This window comes from Amblyomma mixtum, chromosome 5 (assembly GCF_055824585.1).
Source record: "Amblyomma mixtum isolate Tamu chromosome 5, ASM5582458v1, whole genome shotgun sequence".
Classification (NCBI taxonomy): Eukaryota; Metazoa; Arthropoda; class Arachnida; order Ixodida; family Ixodidae; genus Amblyomma; species Amblyomma mixtum.
In genome coordinates, this window is record NC_143016.1 from 71,529,936 (window position 1) to 71,545,085 (window position 15,150).

The 15,150-nt window shown below is 49.9% G+C and overlaps 1 protein-coding gene across 8 annotated transcripts in view; it reads right to left on the reverse strand.

The window, feature by feature from the left end:
- The window catches only part of LOC149342620 (uncharacterized), a 28,074-nt gene extending 22,023 nt beyond the window's left edge, over nucleotides 1-6,051 (reverse strand). For 4 of the 8 annotated variants that reach the window (XR_016283045.1, XR_016283046.1, XR_016283044.1 and 1 more), the window contains exons 1-3: nucleotides 3,657-6,049; nucleotides 1,736-1,967; nucleotides 203-396 (exon numbers count right to left, since the gene is read on the reverse strand). Coding sequence is in view for 5 of the 8 variants with exons in the window: in XM_089544999.1 (XP_089401125.1) it covers nucleotides 203-396; nucleotides 1,736-1,967; nucleotides 3,657-3,826 (596 nt within the window). In the remaining 3 variants the exon portion in view is untranslated. Of the gene's footprint in view, nucleotides 1-202; nucleotides 397-1,735; nucleotides 1,968-3,656 lie in introns of all 8 variants that reach the window. The other 4 variants (XM_089544997.1, XM_089544996.1, XM_089544998.1 and 1 more) reach the window with 3 other exon arrangements.
- Nucleotides 6,052-15,150: the final 9,099 nt, after the last annotated feature.

The following is a 15,150-nucleotide window of genomic DNA, read 5'->3' on the forward strand; positions in this document are numbered from 1 at the left end:
TTGCGTTGGTGTTTAATTTGATGCGGATGGTGCGCGCTCACATCAGTTAAATTTAACACCGTGCAAAGCTGTGGACATCGATGTAGATGCGCATTTAAGGCAGCCTCTGCTCGCATAGTATCTTTAGTGTTTTTCATCAAAGGGTCATCGGCTTTGTCTGATGCACTCTTATGCACGAATCATGCGCGGGCTGCTCACTCACCGGCCACGCCATTCAACCCGGCACAGTTCGCCTACCCGCCACGTCAAGTCAGTACTCCCGCAAATGGAGCGTAGGTGGTCGATGACGGCGAACAGCTGGGCGTCGGCGTGCTGGTCAGTGCTGTCACCACTCTCCTCCTCGCGATACTTCGGGGCCTGCTCGACGGCTGCGCTTTCGACCCCACCTGCCTGCGCCTGCGTTAAAGACACCGTCACTCCCATGACGTCGAAGCAAAAGGACAGGGGTCTGTTATTTGATACACGAAGTCTCTGTCATGATGATATATTGCGTACAGATAGCTACAAAGCGTAGCCATCCCCGTTTCTCACTTAGTGAAAGCAACGCGCTGACAAGCTGAAGTCACTGATAGAATTCTGAAGACGACAGATTCACAGCAACACATCCACTCCAAAAGCAGCCCCAAGACTTCACCAATTCTCGTTAATTTTTTGGCCAATGCTATTGTTTTCTCTACTCTATCATGAAATTTCACGAACGTCGGTGGCTACCTTAAGCTGTACTTCTCGAAAATTAAAACACAAAGGACGCAGAAGTACGGTAGAGAAAGAAACAAGACGCGGGCCTCGTACCTCACTGTTTAAGTGTGCGTTATCGTGAGAAATCAGAACAGGGAACAGCCAGAATGAAGAAGTCAGTGCGACGTGCTGAACAGTTTATAGTTGGCCCATTTGATATCCTGCTCAATGAAAATTTAATAATCAGCTGGCACAGAGTTGCTATCATTTTGACCTGAGTTTACTTCCTGTTCTTGTCTACAGTGCAGCAGCAGGAATCCACAGCTGGGAAATAAGGACACAGTCAAAAATTACTGCTGAGAAAAGCGCGATGTCCAGCTCAAATAGCTCCTGGCTATCATCTCTTGGGCCCTCTCGGTGACGCCTTTCCGAAACTTTGAGTATGTGCTGTTCACAACGAATATTGAAAACATTCGAGTTAACTGTGTTGAGCTCGTGCAAGGCGTATAGGGGCGCATTCACACAGAGCATTGCCCTTCCAGTCTTGTTGATTTCATTTACTAGACATACAATTAGGCTGTACCGCCACGGGATGCATCTATCATCTCAGATATACAGCCGGGTTGTGTATGTCGACCGCTGCTTTAAAATATCATATTTTAACAGAATCAAAACAAACTTCAGAAGCGTCCTCATCGCAGGCAAGCTTTTAGCTGAACTAAGAAAATGGAAAGTCTAAAGGACGCGTGCACGTCGTGCTTATATATATATATATACACACACACAGACACACACACACACACACACACACACACACACACACACACACACACACACACACACACACACACACACACACACACACACACACACACACACACACACACACACACACACACACACACACACACACACACACACACACACACACACTTGGTTGTAACGCCCTAACTGCTGACTTATAGGGAAATTTTGAATCTGCGCGGTCACTATGCTTGTGTGTTTTCTGCCACTTCGTCCATCTGACGACGACATAGCCGGTTCATTGCTCCCGTACCTGAGGCTGCGAGGAGCTGGAGTGGGATGAAGAGTGCACCGAACACTGCACGCTAAGGAATGCACCGGCCGAGGTGGTAGCTGTCCGAGCACGTGTTGTGTCGTGCAGAGTTTCGGCCGGTTCGCCCCGCACGTGAGCCATTGCCTGGTGGACACGGTGTCTGCGGCCATCGAGCATGGACCACGGCTGGTCCTGGCCGATGTCCAGGCAGCGTAGGTGGCGGCAGTAATCCCTGCAGTCGATATCAAAGAAATTAGCATATGTATATAGAGGAGGAGCCAATGATTCACTGACGGCAAGTTCACCACAAGCATTAACTTAATACGTTGGTCAGGGCTCGTCTGTTTTTAGCTTGCTTTAAAGCATGGCGAAAAATATGAAATGAAGCAACCACAGAAACTGAAGTACAAGCGCTCGTACATCGGCTATTCTTTAGGTCCACCATCATGCCTTGAAATGTTTCCTCTGTGTTACAAAACAACATGCGCCAACAAATCGAGGATTACTAGGGTACTTTCTATTACTCTTATTCAAAGTTCTATCCAGCCTACGGTCCCTGAGTACTTCATGTAAACACTCTATGAAGAGGGCTGGAGAGCTGGTATCTGTAAGCCAGACACCTATTCTCATTAGAAGTTTACTACTCTCTCTATGGACGACTATGGTGGCTGTGTAGCCACTATAGATATTGTAGCGTGACCTGGACTGCCCATAGCTTTATCGTTTCGCGTGATCTCTTGCGCGCCTATACTACGCATGCGCGAGGAGCAAGTGACGCCAGTACGCACAGCTGGTGTGTCTCGCCGCGCGCGCTCGCCTTCATTTCCTTAAAATGATCGGAGTGTGAAACATTGACAACGCCAAATCCAATGGACACAATGAACGCCGACGGTCTATGGCTTCAGCGCCGCGTTTCTGGCACAACCTTGTCGATGCCTGCAGCCCACATCTCTGTCATCACCCCACGTACCTACAAGCAAGATTCAAGCGTCCACTGACCCAGGGAGCCATTAGGCGCACTTTCTTTACTTAATTTGATTAGTTTTTCCCCACAAGCTTATATGATTCCAGAATATTGTTGGCCGCCCTTTATATGCATCGCGAACTTCAGCCAGCCATTTATCAGAGGACTGGTTTATTTTAGCCTGGACGAGGTCCTGTTAATATGATCGGAGTGTTGTCAACACCAGCGCCAATGAAGTTCACAACGAACGCCGACGGCCTATGGCTTCAGCGCCGCGTTTCTGGCACAACACTGTCAATCCAACGCATGCAGCGCACACCTGTCTCTACCACCACTTAGCTTAAAGCACGGTTGAGCTGCCGCCTGCTCCAAGAGGGCAGTTATGCGCCTTCCCTCTGGTTCAGGTGTCCACCGAGATGTGGACACCTGACCGTATATCCCGGCATAGCAGAGATAGGCCACTGCAAATTTTTTTTAGCTAATTTACATATGCATTTTCTAGTCTCCGGTTCTCTAATGCCAGCAAGACTGCACAGGATTCGGCTAAGTCTAATGGTTTCTAGCAGTCGATGGACAATATACATATAGAAGCTATTATAACAACGCAGCTCTGAGGGCCTGGTTTTTCAAGAAGCTTTTGCAGCTAAAAAGTCCCGCATCAACAAACGCTAAAGCAGAATCAGACCACTCTTGTGCGATGGAAATTGTCATGTATTCGTTTTTGTCTTTTATCGAATGCCTTCCTTCCAAGTATTTTATTCTGGCAGAACCCTCTGCGGACATTGCTAGTAATGGCGCCCACTTAAGTTCGTTTTAACTGAAAACAGTGATGAAACACACGGCTGAAATTATTTAGCGAAAGTACCATATGCCGGATGATGCTGAAGGCTACAACTTGTGAAATTGCAGTTGAGGTCGTTTAGAACAAAAACATAGAAAACCGGCTCCGCAACTCACCAGTTTTGACGCCTCACGGTGTTCTCTGCGACTTTCGTGGTCTCATCTACAGGCAGAAAAAAACAAAAAACAAAAGCACATTGAGCCAGCCCAAATGTGAATATGCCGAAGGAAGCTAGAGTGCGAAGGAGAGGATATTCATGGAGTATAATATGCTTGTTTGATCTCATAATTCGTTTTACAGCAGCACAGAAACTTCAACTTATGTTATCCAGCACAATACAAGGATTACAACGTGCCTAAGATAGCACAGCCCAGAAACATGATATGATTGACAGTACTCGCTCACCCCAAACTGATGAAACTGTTGAGAGGTTTCAACTACAGTAGTCTCAAGAATAATGATTGTTGTGTTTAAAAGAGGATTAAAGTAGGCATAAAGATTTTTTGTAAGGCTGTTTAGAAGCACGTCAACGTCCAGACACAATAATATTGCTAAATGCGGATTTCGCATGTTTCGAAATACGTAGTTAAAAAAAATCCTGGGGGCACTTTGGCTCTCTAAAGTGCTGCAAGGCGAAAGCGTTGCCTGGCGCACTGCTTTCATTTACTTTTTATTTTTCATAAATGTTTTTTAAAATTTTTATTTGTGCTCCTTTTCTTATTTGTATTGTGTTTTATTTTTTTTCATTTCATTTTTATTTTGTTTTTATTTTCTTATTTTTTTTATTTTTCCTCTTCTTGACTTTACACCTTTTATTTTATTTATGAAACCCATGCATTCACTAGACGAGCCTTTATTCATGCTCGAACCTTGAGCCTTCGTGGCGGACGTAGCGTCTCCGCTTCAAATGCCAAAGGCCCTGGTTCGATTCCCACCCTCGGCGCAGTTTCTTTCTAAGCAGTGACGCCGAAAGGCGGACAAATCTGCCGACGCGTCTGTCGACACGGCTGCCGACGCGTCTGCTAACGACAGTATGAGGCATTAAAGTCTTTCGCCTTAAAAATTCAGGGGGGCACTTTGTTGACCTAAAGTGCGGGGAGGCGAAAGCCTTAAGCACGGTGTTGGTGCTTGTGTCACTGATGTGTGGTTAAGGTGTTAAGCTTCGCCACTAAGAGTGAAACGCGACAGCGTCTTGCAACGCTGCCAGGGAGTCCACAGAACGCCATCGCCCGTTCGGTTCTACTCCTTGCTCGTCGGTAAATTGGTTTTTGAGGAAAGGAAATGTATCTGTCTCGCATACCTCGGTGGACACCTGAACCTCGCCGTAATGGGAAGGGGGGGGGGAAGATGGGTGTGAACGAAGACACCGTATTCACCTGACGCGCCTTTTTTCATTCCAAACCATCGAGCTGGCGTGGCGGGTTAGCATGCTCGTCTCGCACTCCGGAGACCGGGGTTCGATTCCCAAACTCGACCACTTTCCTACTCGGTTTTATTTATTTATCAGGCCTGATTAGAAAGGTTAATTGGCTAATTGGGCGGTTAAGCAATTAACTGAACTCATTCCCCCTTGCTGGCGTTTCCACTGCAGTTTCCACTGGAGTTTTCAGCAAGGCCATGTCCAGCATGAACAGCTTCGTGATCGACATCTTCGAGCGCATCGCGGCAACGACCTGCAAGCTTAATGAAAAAATATGTTCTTCGTTTGGGGAGAGGTTGGTATGCGAAAGTTGAATAAAGTTACGAGGAACTTCAGCGGCTAAAGTGGTGAAAGGCTAAAGACTGAGTGCTGCATTCTGCTACGCGATATTTCACTTCACATTCTGTTGGTGCATTAATCAACTGCCAATTAATGACGCTTAATCTTTGGCTTTTGGAGTGGAACGCGAAAGCGTGTTGCAGCGCTGCCAGGGAGTCCACGGAAGGCCACCACCTGTTCGTTGCGATGCGTCGCCCTTTGAACGCAACGCTTTTTGAGGAAAGAAAATCGCGCTGTTATTAAGCATGAAATGTTTTTAGCCCCCGTTGTCGGCAGTGTGGTGACGTCGCGCCGAGACCTAGAGCCATCATCCGGGCACTGAAATCCACTCATCCGGGCACTGAAATCCCGTCATCCGGGCACTGAAATCCACTCATCCGGGCACTGAAATCCCGTCATCCGGGCACTGAAATCCACTCATCCGGGCACTGAAATCCCGTCATCCGGGCACTGAAATCCACTCATCCGGGCACTGAATTCCAGTCATCCGGGCTCTGAAACGAGAACATCCGGGCACCGTACGAGACAAGGATATTTAACGAGACTCTCTAAGCCCTCCTACGCGACCGGCATGCAAGCACCGGTTGGTCTCCAAACGAGACAAAAAATAACTGCTGCCAGTGCCTTCTCAATGTTTATCAAGATATCAGTGGAGCTGTGGGTTTGATAATGCACGGAATTATAATTTCCGATTTCTAATAAGGCGTGCAAAAAGCACATAAATGCCACGTTACACTTCGTTGTCATACGTGATCCGGGGGAGAAGCGCTGCGTTCAAAGGGCAAGGCATCGCGCCGAACGTGTGGTGGCGTTCCTCCCTTCCTTTACGGTGCGGTTCGGGTGTCCACCGAGATGGCAGAGAATTACTGCGCCATTTCCTTTCCTCAAAAAACCTTGCGTTCCATCGCGCTGAACGGGTGGTGGCGTTCCTCCCTTCCTGTATGGTGCGGTTCGGGTGTCCACCGAGATGACATCAGGCCCGTAAACATTTCATGCTTACTCTACTCTCGTTTACGGGAGAGGCAGAGATTTTTAGAGCGCAGCTCTTTGGCGTCCGTTCCTGGGTTTCGCGTCGTCGTCGGCGTCGGCGTCGGCGTCGGCCTCGTAACCAGCTCCGCCCCCAATGTAACGCTTTTCAATTGGTCGAAATGCTCGTGACGTCACAGTGCGCGAATTTCAAATGGGGCCAATTGTACTTCGGCTAGTAACCATGCAACCATTCAAAGGGATCGTATAGTGATGCTGCAACTAAGTTGGACTGAGTTTAGTTAATTGCTTAATTAATCAATTAGCCTAATTAATATAGAGGAGAATGAAGAGGTCAGAAGAAAAGAAAAGAAAACAAAGACGCGCGCCGCAGCGACAACAGCGTCCGCGCAAGGAGACGCTGCTGAAAAAAAACAGATAAGTACGAAGCCGCGTTCCCTCCACCACCACGCACTTCCCCACTCAGTAAGACGTTGCTCGTTTCATATACGTTGTGTCGAACATCCTAGACAGTTCCAACAATTGACAGGTTAATGACAGAACACGATGGATAGAAATACAAGAATATAAATATGAAATAGCCTAATTAACCTTTCTAGTTAGACCGCATAAATCAATAAAACCGAGAACGAAATTGGTCGAGTTGGGGAATCGAACCAGGGTCTCCGGAGTGCGATACGAGCACGCTAGCCACTCCGTAATGCCAGCTGAATGGTTTGGAATGAACAAAGGCGCGTCTAGCTAATACGGCGCCTTCGTTCACTCCCACCTTCCCCCTTTCCCTTACGGCGAGGTGCAGGTGTCCACCCAGATATGCGAGAGAGATACATTTCCTTTCCTCAAAAAATAAATTTACCGTCCAGCAAGGCGTACAGCCGAATTGGCGATGGCGTTCTGTGGACTCCCTGGCAGCGTTGCAAGACGCTGTCGCGTTCCACTCTTACAGGCGAAGCTTAACATGTTAACCACACATCAGTAACACACGCAGACAGCCAATGGACGCGTCATTCGCTGGCAGCACTTGATTCATCATTCACAACCACATTCTTAACGTACGCTCGCTTGCCGCACATGCCAAGGACGTACACCACGATCACATTCTGCGCCATTCCTCTGTACTTTGCTTTGCTGAAACCTGGATGGATCCCGAAGAGCCTCTCGAAATCATAGATTTCCTATACTGCTGTGGTGCTCGCAGAGACCACAACAGAGCGGCGGGAGTCGCTATCTACTTGCGCACAGGTCTCTCTGCAATACCAGTCGAAATGTTTGGCACGTCACATGAAGTTGGCGAACTGTGCGCCGCAAAGTTGCCCAACGGCTTGCTGGTAGTAGCTGCCTACTTCGCCCCTACCGCACTCACGAAAGACGTCGTGCACTTCCTGCAACTCGCATTAACCGTCCATCGATCCACACCGATGTTAGTAGTGGGGGACTTTAATGTTGACATAAAGACAAAGAGCAATTTCCTAACACTTATGCGGGAGAACATCCCGTTCCTCTCGCTCGTAACGCGTCCCACGGCTGTGACAACCTCGCGAGGCACTTGTATAGATCTCGTCTTTGAGAATCAAGCATTGGTGTACCAAGTCGAACATATATCAGTCTATTTCTCCGACCACAAAGCTTCCTTCATGACTGTCAAGAACTGTTAGTGGAGTCTTTATTAAAGGAATACGTGTGAAAAATAAAAAAAAAATCTGTGATAGCGCATACATGTGTTGCTCGAGTTCTTTGCCTCAATCTATCGAAAAGGTGAAACAGCTTATTTGCTGCGCTCAAATTTCGCATTAGGAAGTAACGTAATCGTCGGTAATTTTTCTTTCGCCTCGGTGGACACCTGAACCGCACCGTACAGGAAGGGAGGAAGCGGAGTGAAAGAAGAGAGAGAAAGAGGGGCCGTAATGAAGGAAATAAAAATTGTATTTGAGGAAAGAAAATTACTCAGTAACTGTCTGACATATCTCGGTGGACACTGCAGTCGAAAATTGTATTCGAGGAAAGGAAATTGCGCAGTAACTGTCTCACATATTTCAGTAAACACCCGTCAAAATTCGCGCGCAGTGACGTCACGACCATATTGACCAATCTGAAACGCGGACAAATTTGCTAACACGTCTTGGTCACGACAGTATGAGCCATTAAACGCTTTCGCCTTAAAAGATGTGGGGCACCTTGACAGTTCAATAATTCGACGCTCAGATGAGCTTTATTAATCGGAGGGATTGCGTGATCTGTGATAACGCCGCTGACAGTGACTCTCCCTCATGCTGTTGAAAGCTATGGGCGCGCTCATAGTGACCCTATGTTTCGAAACACCTATGTTTCGTTTGTGTATATTGTTTAAGTTTTTCTGATGTATATGTATATTCTCCTCTGTATAACGCCTACAAAGTGAATTGCGCATGCAGAACTTCTAGACTTTTACAGCGTCACTAAAGCTATCTATATTCTTTCTAAGGATGGATGGATGGAAAACTATTATGCAAGGGAGTTTGGACCATGCAAGGTCTCAGAGCCACCGCACAGCCCTCACATTACGCGCATGTGCCACGTATTGCTATGGCACTGGCACCCGGTTCACACAGCGAGAACCTCCTGCGACGCAAGGAGGTTCACCCATTCCTCCCATCTTCCGATAGCGGGCTATCCCTGCGGGGGAGGATCGGCAGGGCAGACGAAGAGGATGTGGTCCAGGGTGGCGTGCGATTCTCTGCAGAGAGTGGACTCGGGGGAAACCGTGTGGAAGTAGGATAGAAGCTGAGGGGTAGGAAGAGTTCGGGTCTGGAGTCGCCTCCAGAGGATTTGTTGAGAGTGAGATAGGCGGAGGTGGGGAGGGGGATAGAGTCGACGGGCAAGTCGTGCTTGTTGAGTCAGTTCTGAGAACTTTCTATGCTCCATTTGAATGAGTGAGGATAAAAGAAGGAACAAACAGGAGAAAAGGAAAAAAAAATGCTACAGCTTAAACGCTACAAACACGCTACAAAATGATATATCGTCCTCAGACAAGCGCTACATTCAACTATGCTGAGGTTGGTTTCGTTCATGAGGATTGAACGTCCAGACGCGACTCAGGCTGTGAGGAACGCCGTAGTGAAGGGCTCCGGAAATTTTGACGACCCAAAGCTTTTTAGTTTGTTTAACTATTGATAACGAATTAAAGTACAGAAATGGCCGAGCTGGCACAGCAGCTTTGCCTTTATTCTGAAAAAATAAACGATGTGCTAAATGTTTTTGCAATGCTGTTTAAAAACAGCTTTACTCTCATACGGCTTACGAAAGCTGCTTTCGATTTCGAATCAAAGGCCGAAATTTTGGACGTGAGTACTTAAGGAATTAACCTCCAAACTAATACAAAAAGCCTAAAGAATTCTAAGTCGTGCGAGACATATTTGACACTAAATATGCCGTATACTCAAGTGCGATAGGCGCAAATGTTGTGACTGGCACTCAAAGAACAACTAAATGGGTCTCCTCAGTTAATGACCGTCTCTAGATGAAGTTGTGATGAGCGTTAAAATCGGGCTTGTTGGCAACTCGGCCTTCGGCGACAGTCGGATGCTGTTGCTCTGAGAAACCTTGCTATGAAGTGCTCGTATGGAGTGCATTAATATTGTCTCCCGTCTCTTGTACTGATTTTTAGCCCTACATCTATTTCATGCGGCAAACAACCTAATGTAACCTGAGCGGCGGGCCTTGCGCGTCTTGCTTCGCTGCCGAAGGCACTGCCGAAACCAGCATTAGCTTGATTTTAATAAGCGATTATTCTATTTATAGTGTACTGCTAAAAGGACTAGACATGATAGGCAGTGGCTGGTTCCAAAGCATGGTCGGAAGTCGCTTCGATGGTGAGAAAGGGAAAGGCGGCACAGCATTAAGTCTAGCTTTCTCAAGACACTGCAACGTATAAAGCACACCGGCACACAGGCGCGCGGCACGTCGCCGCAAGAAGCTCGTCACTGACAAGGGCGCAATATACTCTCACTTCTAGGCCATAGATAAGGTTATCTATAGTCGCTTTTTGCACTTCCAATTATGCATATATTGATAAATCAGGGTTCGACTGTGTTACTCTTTAATAAGCACAAATGATGCAGTGTTAGCGAAGTGGAGGCCACGTAAGATCTGTACAAAATCGACCCAGTAATGTTTACTCTATTTGCCTCCATTAACAGAAAGGCGGTGAGTACATGTCACATACCTGTGTGGTGCCGTCGGCTGTGTTGGGCCGTAAGCAGGGACAGAGCTGTGTGGCGCGTAGGACTTGATGGTGGTGGCTGGGCATAGCGACGGTGGCAAACAACGCAGACAGCGTTTTGTAGCTCGCTGGTGTCCCGAAAGTTGGGCCCCTGACTTTGGTCGCAGCCCCGTTTGGTGGCGCCAGGCGTGGTAAGCTGGCACCGCACCAGCTCTCGCATGGCTCATGTGTTGTCCGCGGCTACGCTCAAATGGTCGCCCACGGTAATGTTTTCTGTTTAGCTGGAAGCAGAAAACAAGCAAGATATTTCTTATCAGAATATTAAGGTGATAAATCAATATCTAAAAACTTGAGTGCAAGCGCTCCACTTTACTAGCTTCCAAGTGGCTGCTTGAGGCTGAAACGCTACAGAGTAGAAGAGGTAAGCGATGTAGACATTTCTCCGGGGGCATGGAAAACAAGACAATCGCGGAAGCCATTTGGAAACAGGTTGAAAGAATCCACCTCTGAAATCAACCAGAGGGGTCATGGATGTGCAAAAGTTCTTCAGAGCTTAATAGTTTAATATAGGAAGTGTAGGGGTGCGTTTATTAGGCGTCCTCAAGAGACCGAACCGCCGTGCAGGATCTGGCAGCGTAGACGGGCGTAGCCAGCACCAAGAGAGCGGGGCAACTTCGTCGTCGTCAGGCGCAGCGTAGTGTCGGCGCATAACTTCGTCGTCGTCAGGCGCAGCGCAGTGTCGGCGCATGGCGGTAGCGGAACCTGTCACAGTTGGCACACTACAGTTTCCCCCGGGTGAAAAGGAGCCATCCTGGCGTCTTAAGGGGAAGGAAGAACAGAGGGGTCGTAGAACGGCTTCAGTCGGTCGACGTGGACGGTTTCGCGGCCACCGCGACGCAAGTCCGCAGCGGGTGCAACGGGCTCAACAATATAATTGACCGGAGAGGTTTGCTTGAGAACCCGGTAGGGACGATGATACCGATGCAGCAGTTTCCGCGAAAGGCCAGGAGTTGTGGGAGGCACCCAGAGCCACACAAGGGAGTCGGCAGGGTAGGAGGTAGAGGCCGCGGAAGTGTCGCGGTCATGTTTTTGCTGCCACTGGGTCTGCGTGGTAAACGAGCGAGCAAGCTGGAGGCATTCTTCGGCGTACCTGGCAGCGTCGGACAGTGGCGTGGACTCGGAAATGTCGGGTCGGTAGCGAAGAAGAGTATCCATCGGGCAGGGGGGCTCGCGGCCGTACAGAAGAAAGAAGGGAGAGAATCCAGTGGTGGTTTGTGTCGCAGTGTTATACGCGTAGGTGACGAAGCGAAGAACTTGGTCCCAGTTGGAGTGGTTGGCGTCGACGTACATGGACAGCATGTCACTGAGGGTTCGGTTGAAACGCTCGGTCAGGCCGTTGGTCTGAGGGTGGTAAGAGGAAGTGGTTCGATGGATAATGCGGCATTCCTGGAGGAGGGCCTCAAGAGCGTCAGACAGGAATACGCGTCCACGGTCGCTGAGCAGTTCTTGAGGAGCACCATGGCGAAGAAACAGGTTCTTTAGAAGAAAGGAAGCCACGTCGCGGGCGGAGGCAGATGGTAATGGAGACGTTTCAGCATAACGTGTAAGATGATCCACGGCCACGATAATCCAGCGGTGACTAGCGGGAGTGGGAGGGAGGGGGCCGTAGAGGTCTATGCCAACGCGGTCAAACGGGCGGGCAGGGCAGGGTAACGGCTGCAGTGGAGCAGGCGAGGTGTGAGGCGGACATTTACGCCGTTGACAGGATGGGCAAGATCGCACAAAGTGGCGAACAAAGCGGTACATGCCACGCCAGAAGAATCGGAGACGCAGACGCGTGTAGGTTTTCAACACGCCGCCGTGGGCACACTGGGGGTCCGCATGGAAAGCGGCGCAAATGTCGGTGCGTAGATGGCGGGGGATCACTAGGAGCCATTTGCGTCCGTCGAACAGGTAATTGCGACGATAGAGGAGACCGTCCCGAATAGAAAAGTGACGGGCTTGACGTAAGAGGGAACGGGACGAATTATCAGTCGTAGGACTCGAAAGGAAGTTAATAAGAGTGGCGATCCAAGGGTCTTTCCGCTGCTCGGTGGACATGTCGGCAGTGGCAAGCGAGGACAAGTCGTAAGCAGACACAGGAGCAGGCGATGAAGCACTAGGTAGCGGTGAGCGGGAAAGAGCGTCCGCGTCATTATGCTTGAGGGCAGAGCGGTAAATTACATGAATGTCATACTCCTGCAATCGCAGAGCCCAGCGAGCTAGGCGGCCTGACGGGTCTTTGAGAGAGGCCAGCCAGCACAGGGCATGGTGGTCGGTTACTATACAGAACGGGCGACCGTAGACATAGGGGCGAAATTTTCCAATGGCCCAAATGATGGCCAAACATTCTCGTTCGGTAACAGAATAGTTGGCCTCCGCTTTGCTCAAGGTCCGACTGGCGTAGGCGACCACATATTCACGGAAGCCAGGTTTGCGTTGGGTGAGAACGGCACCCAGTCCAATACCGCTGGCGTCAGTGTGGATCTCAGTAGGCGCAGTCGGGTCAAAGTGGCGCAGGATAGGAGGCGAAACCAAAAGGCGGCGCAAGGTGTCGAAGGCGTCATCGCAAGCAGGCGTCCAAGCGGAGAGGTTGGAGCTGCCTGCGAGTAGCTGGGTCAGAGGAGCGATGATCGAGGCGAAATTCAAGATGAAGCGACGGAAGTACGAGCAAAGGCCAACGAAGCTACGGAGCTGCTTCAGTGAGGTGGGCTTCGGAAATTCGGCAACTGCACGAAGTTTGGCGGAGTCCGGAAGAATGCCGTCTTTAGAGACTACATGTCCTAAAATGGTGAGTTGTCGGGCAGCAAAGCGGCACTTTTTCAAATTCATCTGGAGCCCAGCGTCAGTAAGACAAGTCAGAACGCGCTCCAGGCGGATGAGATGAGAAGGAAAGTCCGCAGAAAAGACGACGATGTCATCGAGATAGCAAAGACAACTCTCCCACTTGAGTCCACTAAGGATAGTGTCCATCAGGCGTTCGAAAGTTGCCGGGGCGTTGCAAAGGCCAAACGGCATGACGTTGAACTCATATAAGCCGTCAGGTGTTATGAAGGCAGTTTTTGAGCGATCAGCGTCAGCCATGGGCACCTGCCAGTAGCCCGACCTCAAATCCAGCGAGGAGAAATACTCAGCTCCCTGCAAGCAGTCCAGGGCGTCATCGATTCGTGGCAAGGGATAGACGTCCTTGCGTGTGATGTTGTTGAGCCGGCGGTAATCAACACAGAACCTGATGGAACCATCTTTCTTTTTTACCAACACAACAGGAGACGCCCAGGGACTGTGGGAGGGCTGTATGACACCCCGACGGAGCATGTCGTCCACGTGATCAGAAATGACGCGGCGCTCAGAAGCAGAGACACGATAGGGGCGCTGGCGAAGAGGGGCGTGTGTACCGGTGTCGATGGTGTGCGCAACGACAGACGTACGGCCCAAGGCAGTCTGAGGAAGATGGAAAGAAGAACTGAAGCGCTGGAGGAGGGCGACGAGTTGATCACGTAGCGCGGGTGGAAGGTCGGCGTCAATGGCACGGTGGAAGACTTCGGAGGGCGGTGGATCATGCTTAACATCACAAGAGCTGAGCACATCGACATCGAAGGAAGCGGTGGTATCAAGAATAGGGTAGGGAAGGCAGGAATCAATTCTTCAGTACGCCCGAGGCATTCACCTCGGAGCACTGCTGACGGGCACGAAGAAGGGTTCGAGACGTAAATTGCACTTTGTCCGTGGTCGATCGTCAGAACAGCAAAGGGAAGCAGGAGGCAGGGGTGGCGGGAAGCGGTTTCGGAAGGCGTGAAGAAAACAGTTGAATGAGTGACGCCGGCACAGGAGAGGGGTACGAGGGCAGCAGAAAACGGAGGAATGTCGGTATCAGTCGCGACCACAAGTTTGACAGACTGCGTAGGTACGTCGCAAAAGGAAGCGTCACACAGCGGAGAAAAGGCAATTTCAGCACGAGCGCAGTCAATAACGGCACGATGAGTCGAAAGGAAGTCACATCCCAGGATGATCTCGTGTGAGCAGTGAGACAGCACAATTAACTCGATGGTGTACAAAACATCTTGAATGAGAACACGGGCCGTACATGTGGCTGAGGGATGAATGCGCTGTGATGAGGCGGTGCGAAGCGAAAAGTCAGAAAGTGAGGTAGTCACTTTGCGGAGTCGGCGGCAGAGAGCTTCACTTATAACAGATACTGCAGCGCCCGTGTCGACGAGGGCGAGAACCTTGACACCTTCCACGAACACTACGATTACATTAGCGGGACGACACGGAGGACTTGAGGAGTTCGAAACAAGCGCAGTTCTTGCCCCCGGAACTGCGGCTGTTAGTTTCCCACAAGCGCGGAGCTAGAACGTCGCAGCATCGGAGAAGGGGAACGGCGTCGAGGGGAAGGCGATCGGCGAGTGGTGTAATTTTGGCGATCAGAGGAAACAAAGGGGGGACCAGGTGGCCTTCTCGGCGAGGATAGTTCGGCATCGTACGGGTAGGAGCGCAGATCAGGTCGAGAAGGCGGAAGGCGCTAGCGGCAAAGCTGCGCGACATGGCCGGGCAGACCACAGGCGTAACAGATGGGTCGGTTGTCCGCAGTACGCCAGGGATTCGTAGGATGCGGGCGAACCCTTGA